Source organism: Antennarius striatus, chromosome 17 (genome assembly GCF_040054535.1).
Source record: "Antennarius striatus isolate MH-2024 chromosome 17, ASM4005453v1, whole genome shotgun sequence".
NCBI classification, from domain to species: domain Eukaryota; kingdom Metazoa; phylum Chordata; class Actinopteri; order Lophiiformes; family Antennariidae; genus Antennarius; species Antennarius striatus.
In genome coordinates, this window is record NC_090792.1 from 18,244,599 (window position 1) to 18,259,517 (window position 14,919).

The window sequence follows — 14,919 nt, forward strand, 5'->3', positions numbered from 1 at the left end:
TGCTCACACAGAGCAGCAGGAGCCGAGAGGAAGACCTGAGTGTACTGGATGGTGAAGATGGCGTGAGATCTGCTGCTGGCATCGTGGTTGTGGGTCGCCGCCGTAATCCGGTTGGCGATGCCTTCGTCCAGCAGGTCCATGGCCTGCTTGCAGTCTGAGACCACATGCTGCGACAGGTCTGAACAGGGAAACAAAAGGTGGGAATAGAACCAGAAAACAAGAAGAAAGGGCTAAAAGCTAATGAGTGGATGTCCTGAAAGACAGAATGAATGGCAGCTGCAGTGAACATGAACACATCTGCAGCCAGCGCCACTGCTAATGTTAGTACATCTGCATCAGCTCTACTTTCATAAATGGAGTTAATCCTCCATGTAAACTTTATGTGAGGCACAGCAGAAAGAGCTCATCTCAGGTATGAAGACACATATTTTATGATTTGGGAATTTCAAATACATAACTCTATAGAATTACTAACAGGTAAGAAAAAAACAGGTGAAGACATGAGGATAAAACACAACAGGGGACACAGGTGTTAAACTGGCGTGTGCTGGCGCTTTATCTTAGAGATTAGAGTGAAGCTTTATAAGTGATGTCAATAAAGAATGAGTTTTAAAATCAATTTGGGAGAAGATCTGGTTACACCATTAGAGTCATTTCTGTGTGTTTTTAAATCTTGTCTCTATCGTTTCACTGTGGAACTGGGAGGCTGAGTGGTGAAGCGTTCTCCTTGGAACCAGGAGGAAATGACTTCACTTCCTCTGGACAGTTGGGATTTCTCCACATACAGACAATGAGTGGATGTGGGGCTTTAAATATGGAGGACAGCCGTCGAGACGAAGAAAAAAAAAGAGGAGTAGGGGAAAAGTAAGATGAGCTAAAGGAGAAGCCTCCGAACAAAATTCCTCTGAAGACCACAAACCACAGCGACTTGTAAACAAAACTTACAAGACCCGAACATAAATACCGAGAACGCTGCAGAACGTGTTACACATCCAGACCATAATAAGACAAAATCACACGTCTGAGTGCGAGTGCAGGCAGTTACTGTGCCCACACAGAGTTATTTATTATATATGATAATGTAAATATACATTACTATGTACTCTGGTACTGACTGAATTACATCAGATTTGAACTATAAAATGGTTCATGGTGAATCAATTAGAGAGAGACAGAGAGGTGGGGGGGGTGGCTGTGGCAAAAGCTGCAGCTCACATTATCTCATCAAACTAGCGCTGCAGCTAACGTTAGCATATCTGCAGCCAGGACTGCGGCTAGCGTTAGCACATCACCAACCAGTGTTGCACTCAGTTTGAGCCCTCCATGTAAACTTTAAACGAAATAACTTCATGACATTGTTGTGTGATTAATTAGCTAGCCGGATGAGTTGCTGTCAGATAACATTAACTTAGCTTTTCAATTTCACTAGCTTAGCATCAACACACAGCCAAGACACTGACTCCATCTGAACTTCCTTAGCAGCATGCTAACTACTAGATAAAACTATCTGTGATATCTGAAACCCAAGGATGGAAACGACGGTACATGAACTGTGTTGATGGTGGTGCTAGTGCTGTTTCTTCTTCTCTGGATAAAGCAGACTAGTGGCTGTAATGGCGTGCTGCTGCCCCCTACTGGTCGTTAGTGATCTGTTACTACCTTCAGTATGGTTCATGTCTCTGGTGCCGACCCAGACTGACCTTGAACGTAGGGGCCTTTCTCAGGATGCTCTCTGACCCTCAGAGAGGATCTCTTCTGTCCTCCTCGTCTCAGCAGATCCCTCACGCGCTCGTTATAGATCTCCAGGAAGCTGCAGTGACAGAGGGAAGAGACATGATGTCATGATGTGATGTCATAACGGGATCATCCGAGGTCCAGTTTGTCCATCTCATCACTGAGAAGCAGAGTTTTTACGCCAGCTCATTCTGAACTTTATTTTGTTTTAGCAGAGCTGACAGTGAGATGAAGGATGACATATAACAATGGATTAATCTGAACGAGGTCGTAGTCATGGTAACAAGGCCCCTTTAGCAAGAAGGTCCAAACAAATGACCCAGAAATGAAGAGGGCACATTTCTCTGCCAAGGCCAAACGAGAGGCTATTTCAATTCGATTAAACCCTGAATCACTGCCAGTAGCTGCGATAACTTGACAACGCTATCATATCATAACTGGCTAAACCCCCGTGTGCTAGCCTACAGCTGATGCTTCAGCTGCTTGTTACAAAAAACAGACATGGAAGAAAATGGTGGAGATCAGATTAGGAGAAAAATGATCCACGTCTTCACCCAGAATGTGATAGTTCTGTACCTGATCTCCACCCTGCTTGAGTTCTGGCCTTCAGGAAAGGTGTCGTCAGACCTAAAGAGACCCTGTGAGGAAAGCAGAGCTGCAGGTCAGACCACCAGAATCCCCAGAGTCTGGACCATCAGGCTGATCACCAGCAGGAGTCGCAGACATACCTGACAGATCCGGGGGGTCAAGCCGATGGAGTCCTGGCAAACAGAATGAAAAGAAAGCAGCTTTAATGTGAGTCACAAACATAAGACTTTCCCGAATGTACATCTGCAGAGCAAAAAGTTTTAATTTATTCTTTGTGTATTGGTCCTCACCGCCGCCCCCATCATGGTGTATGTCTTCCCGGATCCCGTTTGGCCGTAAGCAAACAAACACACGTTGTAGCCCTTGGAGGCTCCGGACAGCACCGACACACCCAGGTCCTGGAACACCTGAGGAACATCAACACACCCCCAAATCACAAAATACTCAAAGAAAGACCAGAAAAAGAGGCTCCAGGTCAAACCTTGTTAATGAAGACTGAAAATCACCTCAAATGAACATGGAAACAAGGATTTGACTGAAGGATGACGTGTTTACAGTGTCTGCTGATGTCCTTGTGCTTTTAGATTGGGGTCCATTAACATAATGCTGCGGCAGCGGGCCAGCGGGTGGGGGAGGTAACGCTACTTCCTGCTGAGGTGTTCGGATAGAGAGCAGCGAGGTCAGCTAACTCTCTGGGTAAACAACTTGTGAGGGTAGAAAGAGACTCTGAACAGGTCAGGAAAATAAATCCGGACTGAAAGGGAGACGGGGATCCGGAAGAATCCAAACAATCAGCTGGAGTCACGTGTTTCCTTCTGTAGGTCTGGAGATCCTTAACAGGGGAAACTGATCAACCGGCGCGATTAGAAGGAGCTACAACAGAATGATTTAGGGTGACTCCAACTTCCTTCAGGTGGACAGCTCTGAGAATGATCTGTGATTGATAAATACTGACTAATCATTTAATCAGAGTGATCAGTTGTATCTGATCAGAACACGAGGCGTGACCCAGTGAACCAGCTTTAGATCATTACTTAGTCAAATAACTTCAGTCATAAATCAGTCATAACCAAACACATCACACCTGGTGAACAATGAGGGTGTTGCCTTTTGTGCTGTATGGATATATACGTAGATACGTCACTGATTACACACTCTGACTGTTAATTTTCTTGTGATAAAGCCAAACTTCATCAGGACCAGCTCCTGATCCACAACCTCATTCCAGAAATCTGATATGGACCAGACCTAAGACGCAGCACATTCCCCCAGAACCAGAACACACCCTGAAGATCAGATACCCGTGTGTGTGTGTGGGTAAGACCTCCAAGGATCAAACGCTTATCCACACACCTACCAATGAGGACAGACCTGGAGCTCAGACTTGTGTACTCAGACTCACAGAGGCCTGGGAACAGGTTTGGGTTGGACGTGGTTGAAAGCGCTGGTGAAAGAAGCCTGAAAACACTGAAGGGTCATCTGGTTCTGTGTGTGAATGTTCAACATCCCAGTTTTCTCTGAGAAAGCTCCAGCGTGTGACGCTGATACGAGTCAGTGGAGCTCACACAGACACAGACTTACGGGACAGAACACAACTACAGGTGAAAACAACGCAAACGGAATTTTAAATAAAAGTTTATGCTGCTTATTGTCATGAACTGCGTAAGAAGAGTGGGTAAAAAGATGTAAATAGAGATTTTGCATCTCAAAAATCCAGTTACATCTTTATTTACACAATCATTACAGAGATAATCCCCTAATCCTACATTTTCACTGGTTATTAATGAGGATACATAACATTTATTCATTTCTTTCACTGGATTGGTATTTGTCTTTCTTTTACGCTGCCGCTGATCGCAAAGTATTACCTCTAACCTTTCCGTTTTAAGAAGGCGCCAATGGAATAATGGGTAAACTCCACAAATACCATCTATTATGAAGTATTTCTCTGTAGCCCGGTCAACCAAGCTAGCCGCCGCGTGGAAGCAGTAAAAGAGCTGTGACCTTATAAACCAGCCAGCAGCTGAAACATCCAGCATCATGTGTTCAAACGTAGAGCAAAGATCACAAATCAAATCAGTTTCACCTCTCCATCATGGTTCAAGACAGGAAAACAAAAATATCTGATGTTTTAATCTGAATCTGAACAAACCCGACTGCAGCTTTCACTTCTTTTTAAATGTTATTCTGAGTCGTAGGTTTCTTATGTAACTTGCCCAATAATGCGATAAAGCGTGTGGCCCCCCCACAGAGAGCAGACCACAAACTGCTGCCCCCCGCCTTTGGGGCTGAATGGATTCTCAAACATCAAGACAAAAAGCAGCGGTGCCCCCGTCTTGTCCTGTGAAACAGATGCAGACATCCTCTCCTCCCTCAAACACAGAGGATCAATGCAGCTCTTGTTAAAGTTGACCCTCTTAAATTCACTCTCTGGGGTCTCCAACAAGGACGAGGGTCCCGCAGGCTTTCCACAAAGATCAGGAACTTCCTTTAAACTGTGCTCCCACTCTGTTGACTCGACTGTCTCTACTCTTTTCCTATTGTTGTCTCTATTCCTCTGTTTTCACCAAAAGACTTTAAAGGACCTGTGAACAAACCCACAGGAGAGAAGCAGCACTGAAACAACCCATCCTTCATCACTATCTGTGCTCGACCTCCTCCTGCAGCACTGGGAGGATGGACACGGCCATTGAGGTGAGAGACAGGCTGCATTGTGGGAATGGTAAAGCACTTCAGTCGGCGCAAGGCAGAAACACCTCCATTAACAGGAAGGAGGTGGTTTGGAGGAAATGGCATGGCTTTACTTCCTCCTCTGAGTAAAAACAATGGAACAATGAAACAGGAAAAGCAGAACGTAGATCCATAGATCTTGAAATAGGTCAAATTCATCAGGTGGAACCAGAGAAGGAGAGGAGGAAACTAGATTTTAGCTCAGAAAAGGACGTACATACAGTACCGACGTCATACATAAAAATAGAACCTGAATCCTGACCCAATGTAAATGTCTCAGGCTCCTGCTGCACCAACAGTCGGTCAAGCAGCAATGCATTGACCAAAACATTTACAATCCACGATGCAGACATGTAAATGCATCACCATGCGGCGTTCAAAGACTCAAGTTTCACGCAGTCAAGCGATGGAAAGAGAGAGGCTGGAAGCTGCTTTACACCGCAGATGTTATCTGATGGACTGAACGTCTGCTGTGGACCACATGAACTCCATGCTGGTTTGACACATGGGGTGGGGATTGAAACACTCTACTATCTTAGCATTATGTTGGCTACTCGACTAAAAAAAACACTGAACTGTGTTATTTTTCTCATCACATGAGATTGTGTATCTTGCAACAGTTTATTCCCAGTGGAGGAACCTCCACCTCCCAGTCTGAGAGCTGGAGGAGTTGTTTCCAGCCTCCTCCGGGGAGGGGCAGCCAACTCTCTGCAGATACGCTTGTGTTTATTTGTTTGCCGTCCAGCTGCTGCGCCGGTTCCAATAAGAGCACACTGGAAATGGAATGCACCGCCAGTGGCCGTGCCTTGGTTTCTACTCACATTCCTGTCTTCTGCTCTACTTTTCTTCCCCACTGTTCTTCACTCCCATGCGAGGGGAGGCCTGAGTAATGAGGAGCAGCTGATCTGTTTGTCTCTACTCCCTCCCTCTCCTGCAGCCTTCCCCAGCCCTCGATGCTAATTTGACCTATAAATTCTGTCCCAAACGAGAGCGTGGTTGAACTCGAGCCAAGCAGCTTCCTCTTGTTCTCCGTGTGAATCTGTCTCTTCTTTCGCTTCTCCTTTCCCACCACCATACTGTACAACCTGGTCCAGTTTGGTCTTGTGCTCCTGATTCTGAACTGTTCTGCAATACGTTCTCCTGATTGTGGAGAAACATCTGCAGGCTTTCTGTCCAGATGTACTAACAAACAGCACATCTGTGCTGTTTCATCCTGGAGCTCATGTTTCTTTGCTGACAGCATGAGTTTGTTTGGGGACTTGTTTACAAAGGGTTCAGTCTAGAACCACGACGGGGAGGAGATGCGTTCATGAATGTGGAGGATTCATGCTACGCTTTCTGCAGCACTACTGACACACAGACCTAGAAAGACTATATCAACAGAGGGGGGGGGGCGAAGAGGAGGAAGAGGAGGGGGAGCCCCAGCTAGCCTGACAATCAAAACCAGCATTGTGCTCCGAGACAAATCCCCAGCTCTGACGTCTTTGCCCTGAAATTTAACTGCATAAAATCACTTAGCGAGGCAGCTGTGAGTTTGGCAGGCGAGAGCCGGGGGGGCTGCAGAGGCGCAGCGAACCCCCCCCCCCCGCCCCACCTCCACCCCACTGGCCCACTTCTCCTCCTCTACTCCAAGAATTCCTCTTTCTCTTCGCCTATCATCGGTTTCTCAAACGTCAGCTTGTCTTTCACTTTACTCTCTTGTTTCTTAATGTAACAGTCAGATTAACATGTTTCTGTTTAATAGTGGAAAAATAGTTTTATTAGACCCTAAAAATCAAAAGCAGCGTTCTCACAGCCACGCTTCACTCGAACGTAAAAACAGCTGGCTTCCATTAACAACTGGTAACGCTTCTCTGTCAGAACCTACTTGGGGGAGCCCTTCTCGCTCCTCTCAGCCAGGCCTATTTCACCCAAATACACAACCTAAAAGCCCCCATCCTGTGAGTCCAGCTCACAACCATATCTACATGCTAGTGTGTCCCTGAAGAGACCACATGCACCTCTGCTCCCACCTAGTTTGATGGATGGATGTGGGTGCATAGCGCAGGGGATGCAGGGGCGGAGTCTCTGGGGGGTTATGGGATCAAATTAGACCGGAAAAGAGGGAGGTTATCTTATTTTGTCTCATTCAAGCAGAGATTGTCTGAGTCTCAAGGGGATGAGACAAATTCAGAACAAATCCCTCTGAAAAGCCCCAAACTTTGCTAAACTTTGAGATAAAATATTTACTTTATTCATCCCAGGCTGGGACATTAGGATGTTACAGCAGTACATGCAAGCAAAGCACACAGAATACCCACTATGTATGGGGAAAAAAGTAACAAATAATGTATATCAAGAAGAGGGGATTAAAGAATAAAGTTATTTGAGATACAAGCCGTCGATCTGTGTTGCATCTCGAGGATTACTGTATATGTACACGGTATGTAGTGAAAGTTCTGAATAATGTGCAGTCATTTTTTTGTAGTGGAGTGTAAAGACATCAGATGTAAGCCAAAAGCAACAACAGCTCTGCCAACAACAACTCATTAATGTGTTAAAAATACAGGCAGCGGTGGCAGCAGGCCTTCTCTCCTGTCTCAGTCTGTTAAAAACTAATGAGGATAACAAGGTTTAGCTTATTTTTAACAAGAATAACCAAAACACAGCCCAGAGGTGAACATGTGATAATAGTCCACACTCATTAACAGTAAATCAAAAAAAGAAAAGTCGGTCATTATCTACTCCTCGTGCTGATGATGAGTCACATGATATTTCTGATTATTTTTAGCTGATTGTGTCTTTAGAGATGCAGCAGATAAGCCTCAGAGGTTTTATCTCTTAATATCAGGTAACATAAATCAGTTAATATATTGTAAATGTGACTCCTGGAAGGAGGAGGAGAGCGAATCAGAGACTAACTGAACTACAGTACATAACTTTTACCAGGCAGCAAACAGATGACGTGACATTACTGGACCGTTCCAGCACTGTTTTCAGATTTTTCAGATTTTTACTCTCGTTCGCTGCCCTCATACGCAGTTTTTTATGATTTCACCATTAGATGCTGGTTATTTCACATTGTGACTCGATCAGCAAAAGGCTGACATCTGAGGACAATGCTCTGGATTGTGGCACAGAAGAAGAGGTTAGATTTAAATCCAGCCTTTTGCTCGTCATCTCGCCCACCACGGGTGGACAAAGGAATGTCTTGTGGTGACCGGACTGTGATTTGACAAAACTCTGCTGAGGATAACGGCAGCCAAAGTCAGAGGATGAAGTATGTCTGCAACTCAGCATCCTGTAGGCGATGAAGACGAACAAAGACATCTGTGATAGGATGGATGACAGCGTCGGAGTGGTGGATTTAAAACGAGGGGTGCCGCCTGTTTGCTCCACAATTAATTTACAAATGAACGAAAACAGAATTCCTTTAGAAAGACTTCCTGTTGTGTAACTGGTCACCACTTCCTCTTGACAGGAAGCTGTTCCAGCAACACCCTCCAATCACAGAGAGAAATTATATCTGATCAGCAAATCAAAAGCTGGACATGACAAGTGAGCCGTTTCTAATTGTGAAGCAAAGACTTCTGGGTAACAGATGGAACTGATATCATATTCCCTCAGTGGCCATCTGTGTAAAACATACTACATACACACACATGTTGTTGAGCTTTCCTCTCATGACAAATGTTTGCTCAGAGTCGACTTATGGTCCTGGAATGGAGGGTCTCCTCTGGTTGGATGGAATCAAACATGGCATGAAAACAGAACCAGAGGATGTAGGCTTCCTTACCAATGACCCAGGGGTGCTATTGGTTCCATCCGCACGCTTCAGAAATCATTAAAAACTCTCACACTGCTCTGCCCACTAAATAGCATGTTGCTAAGTAAGTAAATAAGCAGGTAATCTCCCACAACAACATAGTAAAACATCAATTAACTACATGATGATATCATGAAGTTGTTGATGCATCTTAAAGCTTCTCATAGAGGATTAAACTCCATGAATGGGCTCAGTAATATCTGCAGACATGCTAACATTTGCTGCAGCATTGACTGCAGACATGCATTATGTACAAATTTAACCACAGAAAGAGAACTTGGGTCTGAATCCTGGAGGGTCTCACCAGTTTTTATTCACCCTAAAGCCTGAATATGAAGTTAATGGACCCACGATTGCATCAGTGCCTTCTTTAGAGTCATCACGCAGCGGTTACCTCCTCCTGTGAGGCGTAGTGGGGGTCTGCAGGGTCCACCGACCAGTAGCAGTAGTCAAAACAGAACTCCAGGAGCTTCTCCCTGGAATCCACAGCTCCATCAGAACGCCCATCCAGCTTCAGAAGGGACAGGAGAGGAGGGTTAATTCACCAGCCAGGAAATACAGTAGGGTTATTTTCTAAGAACAAATGAATGAATGAATAAAAACATGTTTCAGACATCTATTAACTGGTCATATAAGTGATTCCTCCCAGTGGTTAGAGGGAGGTACTACAGCTTGTGTTCATGGTGTGGAACAACCAGTCAGCGGTTTCCATTCATCAGCGACAGGTTTATCCGCCTCACTGCATCAACACCTTTCTGCTTACCAACCATCCCGTTCCAGGCTTGTCGAGACACAACAGACCAACAAACACAATGTTGTCCCAGATAATAAAGCTGCATTCTTCAATTTGTGACGCTCGCTTGTTCCTGCGTTGGCATTTTTAATATGCCGTTCTCAGGTGAGCTGATCTATGGAGAACGTTTGCCTCAGGATTGTTGGATTCACTGATCCCTTTTCAGGTAAACAGTTTTGATATAAATTAAAGAAGCTGCACTTTTAAAAAGGAACATTTAAACTAAGCTGAATACTTGGCCACGTGTCCCATGTTCACACATGTCCACATATCACTATATGACCAAAGGTAACTCGCCATTTCTTTACATTTCTTTACCCGTTAAGTGCAAAACACTGCCCACCTTTTATGTGGGACCTGCTCAAGAGTTCTTCCTGTTAAAGGCAGTGATTCTGTCTCCACTGGGTGGGAAGATAAAGTCAGAATTTTCTTTTTAGAGGGGTTTTCTTGACGCTGAAGACTTGTGTGAGTTTTCTGAACCGTCACTCCTGCAGGTTCAGGGTTAAATATTTTGGTGGATGGCTAAGAGGAGGATCCAACTGAGCTTATGAAAATAATCATCCAGAGAAGAATCCACTCAAACACGAGTGTAAGTAGTATTTCTCTGTTCTACTACAGCATTAGGCAACACAGAGCTCTTCCTCCCCTGAAGGGTGGTTTGACTCCCCCTCCAGCACGTTTGTAAAGACCACGATCATCTCAAAGCGACGCCAGCAGCAGGCGACGCTCCTGAAACAGACGACCCCTAACGCGATTAATCAAGTTTTGACTTGAATGCGGTTCAGTGTGTTTGATAGTTTGTTTTGGCTTTGTGTTTATCGTCTCAGATTCTCCAATCTGTCCCAGTTTCCATTAATAATTATTCCTGTGGGACCCTGAGGGCCCTGGAGTCTTCTTGATCTGGTTCCAGAGCAGGAGGAGGCCATGTGTGTCTTCTCCCCATCACGTAATTGCGAACAGACCCTCTCCTCCCCCCAAAAAAACCAAAGCGGTGGTTCTTATCAAAGCTCTTCAGATGTGTGCGCAGTAATGTGGTTCTTTTGTGTGTTTGCACCTTCCAGTGTTTGATAATCTCAGGATCGGCTCACACAAACACTCACAATGGAAAACTAAGTGCTGCTGCAGAACCAGTGCCAGACTGTCTGCAAGCAGCACGGATCAACCAACCAGAAGGGTCGACTCGGTCACCTGACGCAGCAGGTCGGTAAGGGGCAAAGGAATCAGTTTACAAAACGGTGTCAAACACACAAAAATCATTACCAGACAACACACACTGTTTTACTGCCGTATCCTGTTTCACCTGTTTCAGTGTGTCTCGAGTTGTTGTTGTTGTAGTTGTGTTGAAGTTGTGTTATAGTTGTGATGTAGTTGTTGTAAACCCCTGAGACAATAGAGGATAAACTTTTCTCTCCACTGATGAACGCTAATCCCACTCCCGTCTCCCAGTAAAAGCTTCAGCAGTGTGGAGGGAGGAACCACCAACATGACGAAGAACCCTGAACTGATTATTAGACAGATTGTTATCACTTAGCATACTGGTCGTACTGGTTTCCATATATATTTCATCATTCATGCTGTTTTCCATAATTTCCACAATGGTGTTAATGACATCATATGAATGATCTTATCCTTCAGCACTACAGATCCATTGTCTAAGGAGGGTTTACATATCAATGATGTTGATGACGGGAGAAAAAACCAGCAAGAAAAGAAGGCCTGAACAAAAGAAGTATGAGCTGAAAGTGTTTTGTTGCCCTTTGTTCATCTCTGAAGGGTCTCCCGACCTGCGTGTGTGTCTGTGTGTGTGTGTGTGTGTGTGTCTGTGTGTGTGTGTGTGTGTGTGTGTGTGTGTGTGTGTGTTTGTGTGTGTGTGTGTGTGTGTGTGTGTGTGTGAGCTCAAAACTTACAATAAACAACAGTGACATAAAGCAGGAAAAGGCCAACCAAAGGCTATAAACATCCTGTTGTGATGGATATGATCCACACACACTTTCCTTTCACCAGGAAATACTCACCTTCACATTTCGGATCTTCACAAACTTGTCCTCCACCTGTACGGCCAGCCGTCCTCCATCCACACTCTCCCTGTTGACAACCAGAAAAGACAAGTCAGTAAAGATCAACGCTAAAGAAAAGAGATTCACATTTCTGACAAGGAAGAGAAATCGGAAGAAATTATGGAAATATTTTAAAAATTTTTAACAACATTTTGGTATTTTTTTGTCAACATTTCAAGCTGATTTTATCATAGTTGTGGTTTAATGACATTAGAGTCACCTGGCCATCGTCAAACTAAGCATGGACATTCATGCTACATTCACACAAACACACATAAAGAACTCATGCCGATATAATTGAGAGGGTGTCCAGAAAAATTAAGACTAGTTCTGCTTGAATTGAGGGCATCACATGACAGTAATCACAACAAATCTGTGGTCTGAGGTCCATGAAATCACCGGTTTCAGAGTGAAACTCAAACACTGTTTCCAGTCTGACACCGACACCAGTCTTGTCCTGTATTTAGACAGCGTAGATCAGTGTGTGTGAAACAAGGTCAGTCGAGCTATGTGTGCGTCTCAGCAGCTGGACCGAACACATCTGATGCAACAAATGTGTAACAGGAGGCAATCATCACAGCGCTGGGAGGACTTGGATCTCCAGGAGCGATAACAACGGCGAAGGTTGGGGGCTGACGGGGAGGGTCCTCCCCTTATGCTCCGCCATGCAGGGCTCATTTTGCCAACCCCAGCAAAGTGTCCCAACCCAAAACCACCAGCTTTCCATCTTAGGCTCCGTCGGGGAGGTTGGAAAACAGTAAAAATGTGTTTTTGATACAACCTTGAGTTGAATAGCTTCACAATCGAGCCAACATGTTTTCTACATATGTGAGAGGCTGCTTGCATTCATACTGGGGGGGGGGGGGGGGGCTGGATCCCACTGGTGAACGAAAACAAAGAGCAACACAACTGTATGCCTGGTCGAATGAGGAATGCAGCTGACCAATGGATCAGTGTCACACAGCAGACCCAATGTAAAAGTGAGGGAATGCAGCTGTCACTTAAGGAACAGAGAAGAGGAGTAGCAGGCATGAGGAAGAAGGCATTTGCATGACAGAGAACATTATGTATCTGAAATTCTTTTGTGATGCAAACAGCAGGAAGACCTGCTAAAAGAGTCATTGTCCAGTCCTTCATGGCCCGAATCAAGCTTTGTTATGCTACCGCAGATCAATCCTGCAAAACATCCTGCAGGATTCAATTTTCTATATAGTACAATCAGACCCTGAATGCCTCCGACTCAACATGCTGTAGTAATCTGAGGTGCTGCAGCAAAGTTTTACAGCCTCTCTGCAATACTTTGCTGCTTCAAGAGTAGATTCCACCACACAGTAAAACTTTTTCCATGCATTTGAGCAGAAATATTCAGAATTAATGCCTGAAATGACCAAAAAACTGCAGGTACAAATTATTGGTGGATTGATTAATTAGAAAGCAGCAGAGTTTTTTAGCTATGCCAACACCACTGACGGTTTCCAGACTAAAACAAAATGATGTCACCTACCCACAGCATCTGGAATTATGTTTACCAGCAGTAGTTTATGACTTAGAAAATAAAGTCTGATTGTCCACAATGGAGGATCTGGTTCTGATTCTGGTCTGGGTAGAACTTCCTACCTTCTCAGGTACATAAATCCAACTCTGAACCCTCAATTGTCTCGCAAACCTGTAGGGGGCAGTGTCAAATCTCTACCCCTCTGTTATTGTGACCCCCCCTCAACAAAAAGGATCCAATTGATCAGGTCTGGGCTTTTTTAATTTTGATTGTCCTATTTTTATTTTTATTATTGTTATTCATATTACCTTAATCGTCATCAACTAGGAAGGCAATACTTTTGTTAGTGTTTGTTAGCAGGATCACATAAAAACTACCTGTCAAATTTTTATAAAATTGATAACACACAATGGGTTAACTGCAAAAGTAATAATCATAATAAATTATTAATAAACTACAATAAAAATGGAGACCTTATTTTTTAAAGTAGGTCTTAATTAAAGATGAGGGTCCATGATACTTTCCCCTTGAACAGAACCCTGAGGGAGGGAACATCTTATTTGGTTTTAATTTAATTTAATTTAATTTAATTTAATTTAAAGGGCCTTTAGCGCGTGACTAAAGCTAAAAAAGCGCAAAAATTTAATGATTTTGAAGAGAAAAAAAAAAGTTTATTAAATCAAAACTGAATGAACTTTTCTCTGACAACAAGTCCACCCGAACACAAAAAGAGTTAAAAAACGACTACAAAACTTTTAGAGACATCTCCAGCATGAACCAAAAAGCGTTTAAAATATATAAAATTATATTTCTATGACAGCATTAGCATGATTTTTGCTGTGTCATTACCGTGTTATTACTTTAACCTAGCTTAATGTACACTACTGTCAACGAGTGACGCACACAGTTGTCACAACTCACCATGTGCACCAGAGTTTTACCAACTAGTTAACTAACCAGGATAACTTATAACTAGCTAGTAAAAAAAGAAAGAAATTAACATTATTAGCTTAACATGAGAAGTTTTTATCCGTAAAGAAGCTAGCAGAATTACAGCGACTGACAATAAATGTTATAAATATAAACTAGGAGACAATTACAATAAACTCTGAAAAATAAACAGTTGTTTAATTTGTTTTTTTAATAGTTTAACTGGATTTAAGTCGTTAGGAGGTAATTAATGCTTGCTAATGTTTAACGAGCTATTAGATATTTAGTTGACTTACCTTGCGTTGAGTGGACGGACTCGAATGGCAACTTTAACGTTGGCCATTACGGAGATGTTAACAGCTTTTTAACTCGGAGCTTTGGAGAAAAACAATATTTCCCGTCTGAGCATAATCGTTCTTCTGGCATTTCAGCCCGACAGAGCGGGAGGAGAGCGTCCTTCTATCCGCTCCTCAGGCCACCTCCACCGGCTGGTCGCGGCTTGAAGCGCCCGCCGACTTTCCGAAAGTCTCGAGAGCGATTTTACAGATCCTACTATGATGATGCCAAGACCCGCCCTCCTTCTCTAATTGGCTAATTTAGTAAATGTCAAGCGGTTAAACCAATCAGAATAAGAGTAGGGTGGGTAATACCTTCACCATAGTAGGATTCCTAATTTAACGCTTAAATTCAAGCTTCCTGCTAGACAACCAGGGAGGAGATAAAGGAAACTCCCATCTAACTGGGACAAATCTGTTTAATACGACTGTTATTATTTAAATACAGCGCG

The 14,919-nt window shown here is 43.8% G+C and overlaps 1 protein-coding gene across 2 annotated transcripts in view; it reads right to left on the bottom strand.

The window, feature by feature from the left end:
- Window positions 1–14,646, bottom strand: part of stard9 (StAR-related lipid transfer (START) domain containing 9) — a 29,050-nt gene extending 14,404 nt beyond the window's left edge. For both annotated transcript variants that reach the window (XM_068338313.1, XM_068338312.1), the window contains exons 1-8: window positions 14,429–14,646; window positions 11,666–11,735; window positions 9,252–9,368; window positions 2,613–2,729; window positions 2,463–2,495; window positions 2,311–2,372; window positions 1,701–1,810; window positions 36–178 (exon numbers count right to left, since the gene is read on the bottom strand). In XM_068338313.1, coding sequence (XP_068194414.1) covers window positions 36–178; window positions 1,701–1,810; window positions 2,311–2,372; window positions 2,463–2,495; window positions 2,613–2,729; window positions 9,252–9,368; window positions 11,666–11,735; window positions 14,429–14,475 — 699 coding nt within the window. In that variant the 5' untranslated portion in view covers window positions 14,476–14,646. The remainder of the gene's footprint in view (window positions 1–35; window positions 179–1,700; window positions 1,811–2,310; window positions 2,373–2,462; window positions 2,496–2,612; window positions 2,730–9,251; window positions 9,369–11,665; window positions 11,736–14,428) is intronic.
- Window positions 14,647–14,919: the final 273 nt, after the last annotated feature.